This window comes from Palaemon carinicauda, chromosome 17 (assembly GCF_036898095.1).
Source record: "Palaemon carinicauda isolate YSFRI2023 chromosome 17, ASM3689809v2, whole genome shotgun sequence".
Lineage (NCBI taxonomy): Eukaryota > Metazoa > Arthropoda > Malacostraca > Decapoda > Palaemonidae > Palaemon > Palaemon carinicauda.
In genome coordinates this window covers 60198653-60216144 of record NC_090741.1, presented here as the reverse complement: position 1 = coordinate 60216144, position 17492 = coordinate 60198653, and the positions used below count along the sequence as shown (strand labels likewise).

Here is a 17492-nt window from a genome sequence, read left to right as displayed (position 1 = left end):
GCCCCCCTCTCCACCCAAGCTAGGACCAGGGAGGGCCAGGCAATGGCTGCTGATGACTCAGCGGATAGACCTATAGGCTCTCCCAAACCCCCTACCCTTAGCTCACAAGGAGGATGAGGTTGCAGATACTAAAGAAACTAACGAGTCTGAGCAGGCCTCAAACCCCTGTCTGGCGATCACCAGGCAGAGACGTTACCAATCAGGCCACAACATGTGGCTTCTGGGGAGTCAATGGCAGTTTGCCACAGTAGTCTAGACTTTGCAGTTTTTAATTTTACTTTGTTTTCAAAATCTCTTCTCAGAAGTTTATCCTCTCATCAGTTATTCATCTCCTTTGTCTTTGTTTTTTCTAGTTATGTTTTATGGCTGAGAATTTTTGTCACCACCAGAAGATTTTTCACTGCTTTCGTTTGTTCCTACACTAACATTAAGAGCAATTCAGCCCTTAAAAATGAGGAAATTATTTGATGTTTTTGTATCTGATTCCCAAGGGAGGTGCTGCTTTTCTTCTGTATGTACTAAATATCCCTGTGTCATTAGATATTTTGTTTCTTTGGATATAATATTTAATTGGAGCGTAAGATCAAAGTGATTTGTGTATCATTAGTTACTTTTCTGTTCAGTATTTTACTAACTTTTATTTATACTCAGTTGTCTAGTTTAGTGCTTTAAGGGTTAAATTTATTTAGAAATCTTCCTTTGTCATTCTTTTTGTGTGCCAACCAAACAATTGAAGTCATTCTTGGGTACTCTCATAGTCTAGAATTCCTTACTACAAGGTCCTAGATGAGATAAAAGGGTTTGCTTCTGTTTGCTGACATGTGGAGCATAGATTTTGTCTTGTAAGAAGTTGTTTGAGGGGGTCTCCTTTGCCTGCTTTCCTTTTAGTGGGAAGTCTTTTTCGTAGCTTTTGGTGAATGGTACACTTCTCTTTGTTTGGAGTTGTAAAGGAGTAGTCATCTCTGTGTAAACATATCTCCCTACACCAACTCTCATGTTCGAGGGGATATTTCTGATCATAGTGAGATTTGGAGAGAACATGAGTGTTGCTTTCCTAGGTATTATCAGATATGATATTTTTTTCAGAAAGCATTTACCTTGAAACTGTATTAGTATGTGAAATCTCAAATGTGAAGAGAGAGTACAATTGAGGAAGTCGATAATGACAACAGAATCTAAAGCTGCAGATAATACTCACTCATCTTCAACCTTCTTTAATTTAAACTGGGTTTTTCTCAGACTATCTCTAGAATATTTAAAGTTGAAGAATTTCTAAATGTCTGATGTTTCTTCCAAGTATGAGATCTTCCCTCGGGTATCAGGGCTTTGGCCTAATATTGGTAACTACCCATTGGAATTTCAGGTTACTGAACATACTACATAAGATGTCCCATGAGTTTCAAGTAGTATCTCCGTATGGGGTCTTCCTTTGAGAAACGTCACCAGCAAATATGCCATAGAAGTTGTCAGAGAGTATGTTTAGAGATTAACGGAAAAGTTTTTTATACATGTATAGTGTTTTTATTTTTACTTTTCTTGTTAAATTTATAATATATGTACTGTACTACATGAACACATTATCAATGTGATTAGTTCTTATCATATTTAAATTAATCTTACCTTGTAGTCATCATGATAACACAAAGAAACTACTTTCAAGTTATTAGCATGATGAGTACAAAGTAAGTATTATTATTAAAATGTATTTCTTTTAATGGCAGTATAGTACTGTACATATTAATATTTTTGATAACTTTCAGTCCTGTTATGGAAGCTTTAGACGGTCTGCCAGTTGTTCGGGACTATGATTCGCACATGTTCTGCTTAACAAAAAATAAAGAATTTATGATTGGGGGTTTTGAACGTCACGCAAAGCCAGCCTTTGATTATGGAATTCCACACAATTGGCGAGAAACTCTGAAGGGAGATTATGAACAGTTTGGTAAGTCATTTTTATGGTTTTGCAGTGACCTAAGGTAAAAAATATTGTAAGTAAAAGAAGTTATCTCTTTAAACGGTCAGGAAGAGTTAAGTTTCAAATTTCATTAAACTATACTGTAATGTATATTTTGATTAGATTTCTATGGTTTTTTTTTTTAAATATGATTTAATTTAATTATCAATTTTGATTAGTTATTTTATACAGTCATGTATTAGTATATCTCATTTATCTTAAGAACCTAAAACTCCTCTGTGGAAAATTGTCTCTGACTTATGTGCATAGAAAATTTTTCTTGTATTCTCTGTAAATTTATTTTTCAATGTGTAACAGTGGTTACATATAGCATCAATGACTTCAGTGGTAAACAAATATAGTCAAAAGTACTAATGGAAGTTAGCTGAGCAGTTTTTATGGATAATATAATTTGCAGTCGTCATAATTCGAAGGGTTTGTAGCTTACATCAGATGATGTTATCAGAATCTCTTGAGGAATAAATAGTTCCACTAGAATGATGAGTTAGAACTTTCCACTTTTGTCTGGGATAGTATGATAAGTACTAGATAATTGTCATCACATCATAGAAAGTCGTCAACTTGCAAGCTTAATATGTTCCAAGAAACTGTTTGTAAGTTAAATTTTGGCCTAGGGCAGGTTTCTTCTAACTCACATGCCTACAATTGAGAGTACAGTTGGGCACACTATTCTATCTTATTTCTCTTCCTCTTGTTTTGTTAAAGTTTTTATAGTTTATATAGGAAATATTTATTTTAATGTTGTTACTGTTCTTAAAATATTTTATTTTTCCTTGTTTCCTTTCATCACTGGGCTATTTTCTCTATTGGAGCCCTTGGGTTTATAGGATTCTGCTTTTCCAACTAGGGTTGTAGGTTAGCAATTAATAATAATAATTTCAGATGCACAATTAAACAAATAATCCTGTTTCATACTACAAATGTCGTCTTGCTAACTGAATTGAATTATTATATTGTTTTATTATGGGATTTCATTTTGAATTTTTGATATTATATATGAGATTCATGATATCAGTTGAATTTGTGTTTGTATTTCTGAATGTTTCTAAGTTGAGGTACTGACAAATATATCTTGTTTTAAGGACCTATACGTAAGGCAGCAGAACACAGGCTACCTCTTTTAAGAGAGGTTGAATATCAGCCTTTGGTTAATGCACCGGACAACTTTACCCCTGATGGAAAGTGGATTCTTGGCGAAACTCCCGAGGTAAGATTTATTTCACTGTACTTTATACTTTATACATCACTCCTGTGATGTATGGATCGGAGTTGTGGGGAATGAAAGTGATGGAGAGACAGAAATTGAATGTGTTTGAGATGAAGTGTCTAAGGAGTATGGCTGGTGTATCTCGAGTAGATAGGGTTAGGAACGAAGTGGTGAGGGTGAGAACGGGTGTAAGAAATGAGTTAGCGGCTAGAGTGGATATGAATGTGTTGAGGTGGTTTGGCCATGTTGAGAGAATGGAAAATGGCTGTCTGCTAAAGAAGGTGATGAATGCAAGAGTTGATGGGAGAAGTACAAGAGGAAGGCCAAGGTTTGGGTGGATGGATGGTGTGAAGAAAGCTCTGGGTGATAGGAGGATAGATGTGAGAGAGGCAAGAGAGCGTGCTAGAAATAGGAATGAATGGCGAGCGATTGTGACACAGTTCCGGTAGGCCCTGCTGCTTCCTCCGGTGCCTTAGATGACCGCGGAGGTAGCAGCAATAGGGGATTCAGCATTATGAAGCTTCATCTGTGGTGGAATTGGGGGAGGTTGGGCTGTGGCACCCTAGCAGTACCAGCTGAACTCGGCTGAGTCCCTGGTTAGGCTGGAGGAACGTAGAGAGTAGTCCCCTTTTTGTTTTGTTTCTTTGTTGATGTCGGCTACCCCCCAAAATTGGGGGAAGTGCCTTGGTATATGGATGGGACTTTATAGCATACTGTAATTTGCTCATTGTAGATACATACATACATATACCAAGGCACTTCCCCCAATTTTGGGGGGATAGCCGACATCAAACAAATGAAACAGAAAAGGGGACCTCTCCTCTCTACGTTCCTCCCAGCCTGACAAGGAACTCAACCGAGTTCGGCTGGTACTGCTACGGGTGCCACAGCCCACCCTCTCCCGTTATCCACCATAGATGAAGCTTCATAACATTGAATCCCCTACTGCTGCTACCTCCGCGGTCATCCAAGGCACCGGGGGAAGCAGCAGGGCCTACCGGAACTGCGTCACAATCGCTCGCCATTCATTCCTATTTCTAGCACGCTCTCTTGCCTCTCTCACATCTATCCTCCTATCACCCAGAGATATAACATATAAATGAAATTGCATATAAGGAAGAATTTTTTTTACCTAATATTTGTCAGGCTTTTAGTAGGGTTATTTTGATGCCTTCAATCGGTTTCTAACTTATACAACATCACAGAGCACTTAAATGCAGTAGTACCTTGGGTTACGAGTTTAATTCATTCTGGGAGCTAATTCACTTGATGTATTCCATATACAGTATCTATAAATATGCATATACAGTACTGTATACTGATTTTCAAAGTTTTTTAATTGTAATTATTGTAGAAATTTTAAATCCTAACATAAGTGATTCATAAAAATGAATAATTCAAGATGAAATATAGAAAGAATTGACAAAGTTTTTTAATTGTAATTATTGTACAAATTTTAATTCTTAACATAAGTGATTCATAAAAATGAATAATTAAAAATGAAATGTAGAAAGAATTGACAAAGTAACTTGCACTTCATCTTTGAGGAGAGTCATGGCTGGCATGAAGGAGATGAGAGAGTAGGAGGGAGTTACTGCTTGGAAGGAGAATATCCCTCCATAAGCAGTTCTGCTAAAATATCAGGAGTTTTCTCTCGAGTGACATACACTATCACTAATTGAATAACACAATCTACACTTTATGGATACTTGGTCATATTTTCTTTACACCGTAAGTTTGATTTTACCAAGAAACCTATATTGAGATGACTGCTTTTACCTTTTATTTAGTATATGAAAATGGCATGAACACTGTGTAGTTGCTGTATGGGCACTACGTGACTGATTTTGTGCTAGTCTCACATGAAAAACCTGGTTGAGTGCTGCCTCGGGCAGTGGTTTAAGCAGTTTACTGGGGAGGTTACTGTTTCGGCTAGGAACCACGGTGGGAGGATGGAACTGGAAGCTGACACATTTATTATTATTATTATTATTATTATTATTATTATTAGCCAAGCTACAACCCTTGTTGGAAAAGCAGGATGCTATAAGCCCAAGGGCTCCAACAGGGAATAATAGCCCAGGGTGGAACGGAAATAGTTTTGTTCGTGTTTTAATGAAATGCAAATCTTACACACATACATACATATACCAAGGCACTTCCCCCAATTTTGGGGGATAGCCGACATCAACAAATGAAACAAAACAAAAAAGGGGACCTCTACTCTCTACGTTCCTCCAGCCTAACAAGGGACTCAACCGAGTTCAGCTGGTACTGCTAGGGTGCCACAGCCCAACCTCCCACATTATCCACCACAGATGAAGCTTCATAATGCTAATGCTGAATCCCCTGCTGCTGCCACCTCCGCGGTCATCTAAGGCATCGGAGGCAGCAGCAGGGCCTACCGGAACTGCGTCACAATCGCTCGCCATTCATTCCTATTTCTAGCACGCTCTCTTGCCTCGCTCACATCTATCCTCCTATCACCCAGAGCTTTCTTCACTCCATCCATCCATCCAAACCTTGGCCTTCCTCTTGTACTTCTCCCATCAACTCTTGCATTCATCACCTTCTTTAGCAGACAGCCATTTTCCATTCTCTCAACATGGCCAAACCACCTCAACACATTCATATCCACTCTAGCCGCTAACTCATTTCTTACACCCGTTCTCACTCTCACCACTTCGTTCCTAACCCTATCTACTCGAGATACACCAGCCATACTCCTTAGACACTTCATCTCAAACACATTCAATTTCTGTCTCTCCATCACTTTCATTCCCCACAACTCCGATCCATACATCACAGTTGGTACAATCACTTTCTCATATAGAACTCTTTTTACATTCATGCCCAACCCTCTATTTTTTACTACTCCCTTAACTGCCCCCAACACTTTGCAACCTTCATTCACTCTCTGACGTACATCTGCTTCCACTCCACCATTTGCTGCAACAACAGACCCCAAGTACTTAAACTGATCCACCTCCTCAAGTAACTCTCCATTCAGCATGACATTCAACCTTGCACCACCTTCCCTTCTCGTACATCTCATAACCTTACTCTTACCCACATTAACTCTCAACTTCCTTCTCTCACACACTCTTCCAAATTCTGTCACTAATCGTCCAAGCTTCTCTTCTGTGTCTGCAACCAGTACAGTATCATCCGCAAACAACAACTGATTTACCTCCCATTATTGGTCATTCTCGTCTACCAGTTTTAATCCTCGTCCAAGCACTCGAGCATTCACCTCTCTCACCACTCCATCAACATACAAGTTAAACAACCACGGTGACATCACACATCCCTGTCTCAGCCCCACTCTCACCGGAAACCAATCACTCACTTCATTTCCTATCCTAACACATGCTTTACTACCTTTGTAGAAACTTTTCACTGCTTGCAACAACCTTCCACCAACTCCATATAACCTCATCACATTCCACATTGCTTCCCTATCAACTCTATCATACGCTTTCTCCAGATCCATAAACGCAACCTTTTGCTAAATATTTCTCGCATATCTGCCTTACTGTAAAAATCTGATTCATACAACCCCTACCTCTTCTAAAACCACCCTGTATTTCTAAGATTGCATTCTCTGTTTTATCCTTGATCCTATTAATCATTACTCTACCATACACTTTTCCAACTACGCTTAACAAACTAATACCTCTTGAATTACAACAGTCATGCACATCTCCCTTACCCTTATTCTAGATTAAGACCAGCGGGGCCATGCAAAAAAAACTACTTTTAATTCAAAATATGCTTAGTCATTTGTATATGACCAGATATGATTTGTGAATCAAGTAAATGAACATACATGTTTATACATCCTCTCATCCACAGATTGATAACTATTTTGTAGCTGTAGGGATGAATGGCAACAGCCTACAGGGTGCAGGTGGAGCTGCCCAAGCAATAGCAGAGTGGATTATGTACGGAAGCCCCGCCAAGGAAATGCTAGCTTTCGACGTAAGACGCTTCATAGATCTTCATAACAATAGACGATACTTGAAGGAAAGAGTTCGTGAGGTGGTTGGCAGGTAAGGCTAATGGAGTAAGCCAGTGAGAAAGTACTGTATTATCTGTTTTGCCACAAACCCATTACTTTAACATTGCCAATTTTGTGCATTGCAGCACATTAAATTCCAGAAGTGTCATTCCGCTATCCAAGAAAAAGGATCTGGTGGCTCTACTAGGTTATCCAAGTGCAAAAAGTCATTCTAGTTAACCGAGTCACTTTTTGTGTATCTATCAACTGGCCAACATCTAAAAATTCCCATTACTTTGATGCTTTTCAGAATTCCCAAATGTTATTTCTATATTTTGATTTATTTAGCGTTTATTTTATCCATTACTTTCTGAATATATCTTTTGCCCTTTTTCTGTGACATTTGTAATATTTTCAGCCAACTTTAACTTAATTTGGTTAATATCACCAGTAATGATTTCTCCAATGGTTTGGAGGCAGTAGTAAAATAGTTTGCAATGAATGGAGACTGAAATTTGTCAGGACTGGTTTGCAACAAAATTATATGTAAGATTGTTTTTTTATAAGTAGAAAAATAGAATAAAAAGCAGTGAAATCATCAAAAGTTGTTAACAATAGAAATTTACTACCATAATTTTATCATTAATGAAATCTGAAAGTAGTAATAGAAAATGCCTCCTTTCACCATTGTTGTATTGAGGCTGAGTAAAAATGATTGGGCTATGACGTAAAGAATTTCATTAACCTACGTAACACTAACTGTAAATTTTTTTTCTAGGGACAGCTTAGTTTAGATACAAGGCAATTATAAAATATACACCATAATGATATACAGTTGTAAACTATATAATCTCCTTTTTCATATCTATAAATAGTAAACTAATTTTTATTTACAGGCACTATGAAATCCTGTACCCTGGTCAGTGTGAATACCGGCTTGCAAGAAAACTTCGATGCTCACCAATTTATAGCGAACAAGAATCTCGAGGTGCTGTCTTTGGGACACGAATGGGATTTGAACGACCTTTGTACTTTGATCTCTCCCACAAACGTATGTTTATGTCCCTTCCATTGCTGGATGACAGTCTGTTTTTATTTATGATGAAATTGATTAAAAAGTAATTACATAAAGAGAAAAATTGCTTCTGTGTTTAAAGTAATAAATTGTGAGTGTAAGAAGCTTTACTAATAGTACGTGCAATATGATTATTTGGTAAAAGCGTACTTCTGAGCTTAATATCATGGCTGAAGTGTATAATTGAAAGAATTTGGTATAAATTGCTGTGTTCTTTTAGGTCAAACTTCAGTTTTTTCAAAACAAAAAATTTTTTTTTTTTTCTAGGAAACAAAGCCACTCTTATTGCTTTTAGTATAAACCATAGCCTATACAGTAGGGCCATTTTATTTGCCACTAAGTGTTTCCCAAAATAACTCTCATCTCTCATTGACGGATGAGCAGTGTACATTGGCTGTGCTGTACAGCATGCCCCGAGTAACAACCCCAGTCATCTTTTTGTCTTAAGTATTTGACAATTGTAATATGGGTTGGGTGGGAGGGCCATTAACCCTAATTTATTGGTTTGTGTTGAAAAATAAGTTTAATTTATCTGGTGATTAACAGCAGGAACAGGTCACTGTAAAGTAATAGGTTTGGACCCTAAAAATATATTTGATTGTAAAAACTCTATTAATCATAAGTAATTTGTTTGCCATGAAACAAACGTCATAGTAGATTATATAGTTTTATGAAAGCCTGGGATATATTAATGCTCAACAATGCCAATTGGAAAAGGCCTTCTGGTGAAAAAGGTGATAAATGCAAGAGTTGATTGGAGAGGTGGGAGAGGAAGGCCAAGTTTTGGATAGATGGGGGGGTGAAGAGAGCCCTAGGTGACATAAGGATAGATGTGAGAGAGGCAAAAGAGCATGCTAGAAATAGGAATGAATGGTAAGTGATTTTGACATACTTCCGATAGGCTCTGCCGCTTCCTCCGATCTCCTTGGTGACTGCTAAGGTAGCGGCAGTAGGGGACTCAAGTTATGAAGCTTCATTAGTGTTGGAAAACAGGGGAGGGTGGGTAGTGACAGTATCAACCAAACTTGGCTGAGTCCCTCGTTAGGCAAAGAGGAACAATGAGAAGAAAAGTTCCCATTTTTTTTTTTTTTTTTTTTTTTTTATGTTGGCTACCTCCCAAAATTGGGGAAGGGCCATGGTAGGTAGATAGATAGAAACAATGCCATGACATTTTATTTTGAAATGAATTGCTGATATTTTGTAGTCATTCAACTTTTACGCTTTTTGCACACTCAGGAGGTGATCCACCGTCACAAATGCCCGAAGGCTCGTTTCGGAAACCTGCTTTCTTTGATTGCGTTCGAGAGGAATACCAGGCATGTCGTGAGGGAGTTGGAGTCATAGACCTTTCGTCTTTCACCAAAATCGAAATTAAAGTAAGTGATTTAAAAAGAAGTTATTTTTTCAATATTTCAAACTTTTCTTGGTAGATTTTGTATGTACCTTTTTTGGTAATTGTATACTAAAAAATCATAAGAATTTCTTTTAAGATTTTTTTTATATATTTTTCTGTATTATAAAATCCCTTGCACGAGAAAATGAATTGCAAAGATTTCCTTAAATGTATTTTTTAAATTCTTGATTGTGAGTTTATGAAATTACATTTAAACCAGAATTAAAAAGCGAAAGGTTTGAAGGTAATGTCAAAAATGATCAAATATTCCCTTTTATTTTATTAGCTTATCTTCTTCCGTATATAGTTATTCAGATGAAACTATTCATGGTTTGTAATCATGATTTAATATTTATTGTTATTTAGTTTAAAATAGCTGTATACTGTGATGTTTTAATCATAACTTCTTATTGCCTTTTATATCTGGAAAGAATGTTTGATACTGATGATATAAATAATGATCATAATGATTACAATACACAATTAAATTATAGGGGTGTGGGATACGTTGCATTCCCTTGACTACTATTTGTGGGTATTGAGTCATCGCGGATGCCCCATTTTGTTACCTCTTCTCCTAGTGATGAAATTGGCCTTCAATAGTCTTGAGTTGAATGTCTTTCCTTGATGGTGCCTTATGCCTATTTCTTGTGCTTTAGTTATATATTTATTAATTTCTGATGTGCCTAGGGTCATTTGATATTACTATTCAGTATTTACTGATGGTTAATGGAAGCTGCTTTGTAAAGAGAACTGTAAGCGTTATTCGACGGTCTTCTCAGCACCCTTTTGGCCCCTATCTCACTTTATAACCATCTACTTTACCTCTATTCTCTTTCTTTCTCTCATCCTACTGTCCAGCTTCTTTTTGCTTTCACTTCATTCTGCAACTTTGCGATTCACCCTTATTTGCACTTTGGTGCTGAAAGGTCTTCAAGGTCCCAGCAATGGTTTATATGGCCCAAATTCAATAATTAAATCCAATCAAGAGATGCCTCATTGAAAATTAGGATTTTTCAATATTAAACTTAGCCGGTGATCATATAGCTGTCAGCTCTGCTGCCCGACAGAAAAACCTAAGGACAAAATACGCCAGCGATCGCTATACAGGTGGGGGTGTACATCAACTGCGCCATCTGTCGAGCAGGTACTCAAGTACTCCATGTCAACACAGAACCAATTTTCTCTCTGTCGTGCCACTGGCAAGACCTACTAAATACGCTGTTGCTAACTGGATTTGTTTTCACAACTATTTGGTGAAGTACACTATTCTAGTTTTGAGCTTTCGCTATGCAGGGGTTTTATCTTCATCTCAAAACTTGAACTCGTTTTGGATAGATTTAATTATGGTGACAAAGAGAGTATGGACTCTCTTTCACTTTTAAATGGCCGACCCTTCCCTTAGACGGAAGTGTGTTTAGGTTTTTAGTAATTTTGCTTAACACGTTATAGATCTATATATCTCTCCGCCTTTATTAGGCCTCTTCGATTAACTTTCCATTTATTATAAACATATAAAAATAAATTTTTATGTTTTGTTTATATGCGACCTTTCCTGATAGTAGGCGGTCCTAACTTGGAACCGAAGTTAATCAACGTTGAGCCCGTTATATCGTATTTAGCCTTTAAAGAATTTAAAACTTTTTAAATTTAATGTTTTATGAAAGAATTTCTTTGATAGTCTCGTACTGTTTTCAAAGATGAACTAACGTTTAGTTTTTTAGACTACGCAGTTGTTGACGTTCAGGACGTTCAACATGCGCTCTATCGTTACGATAGAGAGAGAGTGTATCACGATTTCACTTTGCAGTAAGAGTAAATCGATTCTGACGTTTCGTTCATTCTTTCTTAGCTTAAATGGTTTAAATTCTAAATTAAAGGAACTTTTTATTTGGAAAACCTTTCAGTTTTTTCCTTTAGCCAAATAACATGTTTTGACGATATATAATTGGGCTCTTCTCTCAGGTGCGAAATCAAGAGAGAAAGAGAGAGAGAGATAGAGACGGAGGGAGAGAGAGGAGAAAAAACGTTCCGTTCATGCGGGTAACGTTATTCTTGTGTTACTCTCCTCCCTAGTCGCTGTACGGGGAAGAAGGTAAAACGTTTCTAGGGTTTTATTCTTGTCTCCAGGCTATGTGCGGTGAGAGATTGTAAACGTAGTTTATTTGAACTAGTGTTTAGTCTCTCCCAGCCACTGAATTCTTTATCTTTATATATGTTTTCTGTTTTTGCTAGTATTAATGAGCTGCATTATACGACTGTTTTCGCAATTACTACCTTTTAATGAAGGGTAGAATTGCGTGTTTCAGGTAGAAATCAGTAAAAGTTTCGATTTCAGTGAAATAAGTGCAAAACAGAAAATCGCAGTGATAAAGTGATATGCGCAAAGTGTTACAGTGTTGCTTCCGAGGGTTCGTCTGTTCGTGCCTGTCGTTCACCTAGTCCGGGACCTCTTGCAAGCTCCCAAGCCCAGGGGAGAAGTAATGTCGAACGACTTATGGGTTCGTCAGGCCTTGATCAACGAACAGACGTTTCCCTCCGTGGTTTCGGGCGTATCTACCCAAGATCGCCCCACCCACACAAAGACGAGAGAGCCCATTTACTTCTCGTCTGCGGAAGTGGTTTCTCGTAAGAAACCATGGACCAAGGTCTCGCAGCTTATTAAGCGCAAGTCGGTCCCTTCCGCGCAAGTCCAACGGCCCAGTTGTAGCCACTGGGTCAGTTCGGACTCGCTGCAGTCTTCCGACGACTGCTCACCTCCTAAGAGAGGCAAAGCGGTACCGCAACAGGCAGTAACACCGTCTGTTGCCGCACCTGCTACTGTAGACCCTAAGTGGTCTTTGCTGCAGACCATGCAGACACAGTTAGCATCTTTTATGCAGGAGTTTCGTGCGGAGAAGGTTGACGCTGCACCCGTTAGCCTACAACCAACCACGGTTGTGCGTACAGTAGACGCTGACGCTACCTGCTCCCGCACTCCGGCTGTGAGAGTTCCACCAACCATGCGCAGTGTACCCTGCCAGCCGCACGTTGACGTTCACTGACGCACGGAACCCTCCGTTGACGTTCACGAGTTACCACAACAACAGGAGAGTGGAGTTAAGTTGCTTTGTTTTGACGCTGTGCGTCAACCTCCGCAACCCACGGTGGTTACCGCTACTCGCCCACAGCAGACTAGTCAGTCAGGAGTAGAAGCTTTGCTTCCCCACACAGCTATGGTTGTTGACAGTTCACAGACTGTCAAGCAGTTACATGATGTTGCCTTCTGGTCTGCTACTAATGCACCAGTGCTGTATGTCCTCACGCACCTGTTGTGGTTGACAGTTCAGTTGTTGACAGTTCACAGACTGTCAAGCAGTTACATGACGTTGCCTTCTGGTCTGCTACTAATGCACCAGTGAGAGACTCACTGAGATAACCTAGCTTTTATCGGACAAGGTTCCTGTAGATGAGAAAGTGCTGTTCTCCCTCCTACTGATATTCCTTTGAGGACTCTGTCATTTGGAGAGGAGCCTTAAGCTGCTTAGCCTCCTATGGACTTTAATTAAATCATGATGATTTTTTAAGGATCTTCGTCCGGATCTTGTAACTGCTGCTCCTCGTTCGCCTAAACGTCAGAATTTACACTAGGCCTAGCTACTTCGAAGCCGTTGTTGTTAAGCTAGTGCTCTCTCGCTCTCCTAGAGAGCGTTACGTTGGCTAGGCGACTGGTTTTTGCACCAGGAGGAGTTTTAGGGATACAGCCTTTGATTTCCCTTCTTTTAAACTGGCTTATAGAGTGAGAGTCTGATAGGACACGAGAGAAGTTCTCGGCTTGGAAGTTCATGCCTCTGCCCAGATAGACTTCTCAATTCTGGTAGACTCGCCCTGGCGCCTAGCCAGGAGACACTCCAAGTTGTTTACAGGTCAACTTCTCAACTTTTGTCGAGCCTTTGAAGTTTTGCTGTACTATTATGTCACACATAACAAGGCTTCCAGGGATGGTAAATTGTTCCGCCTCAGTCGCTAACCCCGTCTGTTGGCCACACCTGCTCCCGTAGACCCTAATGGGCTTTGCTGCAAGACATGCAGTCCAAGCTTGTGTCCTTGATAGAGGACTTAAATGCGGAGTAGAACCTTCTGGCCAACAACCTTCCAACCGGTTGGTTGTGCGCCCTGTTGACGCTGAGGTATCCTACTCGCGTCTGCCAGTTGAGGTGGTTCCTCCACCGATGCGACCCAGTGTGGGTTGCCAGTCGCACGTTGACGTTAAGCGACGCTCGGAGGTGGTTGTTGACGTTCAGTGTGTCACTAGGAAGACGTTCAACAACCAGCAGAGGTGACTTGTTGTGACGCAGTGCGTCAACCTCAGCAACCCGGTAGGGTGTTGACTGCACAACCCAGACAGTCTAGACAGTTCGGGTTGACGCTGTACTTCCTCGCGCACCCATGGTTGTTGACAGTTCACAGACTGTGCAGCAGTGCCATGATATTGCGTCCGGCTCCGTCACGCATCCACCAGTGCGACCGGATTCAGCGAGTCAGACGTTGCCCACTCCGTTGCCGTTTCCTCATCAGTTTCGGATGAGGAACCCTCTGATGAGGACGTTGCTGAACAAGACGATCAACCCCCAGCCCTGCTATCCATCCAGAAGATGCTGAAGAAGGAACGCTGCCCAGTCAGGCTGTGGATGAGTCTGGTAGGGACACTGTCATCCGTGGATCAATTTGTGTCACTAGGAAGACTACACCTCCGTCCTCTTCTTTACCATCTAGCTTTTCACTGGAAAAAGGACAAGACGCTAGAAGCGGTCTCGATCCCGGTTTCCGGAAAGATAAAGTCTTGTCTGACTTGGTGAAAGGACTATATCAACCTTAGAGAGGGTCTTCCCCTGACTGTTCAGACTTCCAACCACGTTTTCTTCTCGGACGCATCGGACGTAGGCTGGGGTGCGACATTAGACGGTAGGGAATGCTCGGGATTATGGAACTCGAGTCAAAGGACAATGCATTTCAACTGCAAGGAGCTACTGGCAGTACGTCTGACCTGGAAAAGCTTCAGGTCTCTCCTTCAAGGCAAAGTGGTGGAGGTGAACTCGGACAACACCACGGCTTTGGCATACATCTCCAAGCAAGGAGGGACCTACTCTCTGACATTGTACGAGATCGCAAGGGACCTCCTCACCTGGTCAAAAGGTCTAGACATTTCACTAGTAACGAGGTTCATCCAAGGCAACTTGAATGGCATGGCAGATTGTCTCAGTCGGAAGGGACAAATAATTCCAACAGAATGGACCCTCCACAAGGATGTATGCAAGAGATTTTGGGCCACCTGGGGCCAGCCAACCATAGATCTCTTCGCAACCTCGATGACCAAGAGGCTCCCAATATTTTGCTCACCCATCCCGGACCCAGCAGCAGTTCATATAGATGCCTTTCTACTAGATTGGTCACATCTAGATCTTTATGCATTCCCTCCGTTCAAGATTGTCAACAAGGTACTGCAGAAGTTCGCCTCTCACGAAGGGACAAGGTTGACGGTAGTTGCTTCCCTCTGGCCCGCGAGAGAATGGCTCACCGAGGTACTTCGATGGCTAGTAGACGTTCCCAGAACACTTCCCCTAAGGGTGGACCTTCTACGTCAGCCACTCGTAAAGAAGGTACACCAAGGCCTCCACGCTCTTCGTCTGACTGCCTTCAGACTATCGAAAGACTCTCGAGAGCTAGAGGCTTTTCGAAGGAGGCAACCAGAGCGATTGCTAGAGCAAGGAGAACATCCACCCTTAGAGTCTACCAATCGAAGTGGGAAATCTTCCGAAACTGGTGCAAGTCAGTATCCGTATCCTCGACCAGTACCTCTGTAACTCAAATAGCTGACTTTCTCTTATATCTGAGGAAAGAACGATCTCTTTCAGCTCCTACTATCAAGGGTTACAGAAGCATGTTGGCATCAGTCTTCCGTCACAGAGGCTTAGATCTTTCCAACAATAAAGATCTACAGGACCTCCTTAAGTCTTTTGAGACCATGAAGGAGCGTCGTTTGGTTACACCTGGTTGGAATTTAGACGTGGTACTAAGATTCCTTATGTCAGACAGGTTCGAACCGCTACAATCAGCCTCCCTGAAAGATCTCGCCTTTAAGACTCTTTTCCTGATATGCTTAGCCACAGCTAAAAGAGTCAGTGAGATTCATGCCTTCAGCAAGAACATCGGATTCTCATCCGAAACGGCTACATGTTCTACAACTTGGTTTTCTAGCCAAACACGAGCTGCCTTCTCGGCCTTGACCAATATCGTTCGATATTCCAAACTTATCGTAAGGTTGGAAATGAACTAGAAAGAGTCTCATGTCCTGTAAGAGCTCTTAAGTTCTATTTTAAAAACCTTTACGAGGCCCGTCTGAAGCTTTATGGTGTTCAGTTAAGAATCCATCTTTGCCTATGTCAAAGAATGCTTTATCCTATTTTATCAGACTGTTAATACGTGAAGCTCATTCCCATCTGAGTGAGGAAGACCAAGCTTTGCTGAAGGTAAGGACACACGAAGTTAGAGCTGTCGCAACTTCCGTGGCCTTTAAACAAAATAGATCTCTGCAAAGTATAATCGACGCAACCTATTGGAAAAGCAAATCAGTGTTCGCGTCTTTTTATCTTAAGAATGTCCAGTCTCTTTACGAGAACTGCTACACTCTGGGACCATTCGTAGCAACGAGTGCAGTAGTGGGTGAGGGCTCAACCACTACAATTCCCTAATTCCATAACCTCTTTTAATCTTTCTCTTGAAATGTTTTATTATTGTTTTTGGGTTGTCCGGAAGGCTAAGAAGCTTTTCGCATCCTACTTGATTTGGCGGGTGGTCAAAGTCATTTCTTGAGAAGCGCCTAGATTAGAGGTTTTGATGAGGTCCTTTAGTATGGGTTGCAACCCTACATACTTCAGCTCCTAGGAGTCGCTCAGCATCCTATGAGGATCGCGAGGCTCAGTAAGGAAGACGTACTTAAAAAGGCAGAGTAATTGTTCAAGTCGACTTCCTTACCAGGTACTTATTTATTTTATGTTTGTTATTTTGAATAACTGCTAAAATGAAATACAAAATACTTAGCTCATAATAATGTCAACATGTAATGCTGGTCTCTACCCACCCCCCTGGGTGTGAATCAGCTATATGATCACCGGCTAAGTTTAATATTGAAAAATGTTATTTTCATTAGTAAAATAAATTTTTGAATATACTTACCCGGTGATCATATATTAAAGGACCCTCCCTTCCTCCCCAATAGAGACCCAGTGGGCCGAGGAGAAAATTGGTTCTGTGTTGACATGGAGTACTTGAGTACCTGCTCGACAGATGGCGCAGTTGATGTACACCCCCACCTGTATAGCGATCGCTGGCGTATTTTGTCCTTAGGTTTTTCTGTCGGGCAGCAGAGCTGACAGCTATACGATCACCGGGTAAGTATATTCAAAAATTTATTTTACTAATGAAAATAACATTTTTGGCAGAAGTAGCTTAAGTAAAAAAGACCCTCTTCAAACTTGTATCACTACAGGTGAAAAATATTCTGTAGTTGGCACAGTAGATTAGACCTTGATACCCAATGTAGCAGACATTTTGGTCTTGTCATACCAATTGAAGATGCTGCTGGAATTGGCTATTAACCCTTTCAGGATTCATGGATGCACTTTGGCATCATCTGTTCATGTGACCATAAATGCTTGATAGAAATTTTATTCAGCTTTGTAACGCAGTAATCAGTTACGGACTATCATTCCTTGTTAATTAAGCTGCAAAATGTTCACATAAGTCATTGCTTCCTGGCCAAAAGTCATGAGCCTAACAATGATTTTGTCATGGCAGGGGTCA

At 40.5% G+C, this 17492-nt stretch overlaps 1 protein-coding gene across 4 annotated transcripts in view; it reads left to right on the top strand.

The window, feature by feature from the left end:
- Window positions 1-17492, top strand: part of LOC137656803 (pyruvate dehydrogenase phosphatase regulatory subunit, mitochondrial-like) — a 112577-nt gene that overhangs the window by 39425 nt on the left and 55660 nt on the right. For all 4 annotated transcript variants that reach the window (XM_068391107.1, XM_068391108.1, XM_068391109.1 and 1 more), the window contains exons 9-13: window positions 1761-1942; window positions 3058-3182; window positions 7038-7234; window positions 8079-8233; window positions 9494-9633. In XM_068391107.1, coding sequence (XP_068247208.1) covers window positions 1761-1942; window positions 3058-3182; window positions 7038-7234; window positions 8079-8233; window positions 9494-9633 — 799 coding nt within the window. The remainder of the gene's footprint in view (window positions 1-1760; window positions 1943-3057; window positions 3183-7037; window positions 7235-8078; window positions 8234-9493; window positions 9634-17492) is intronic.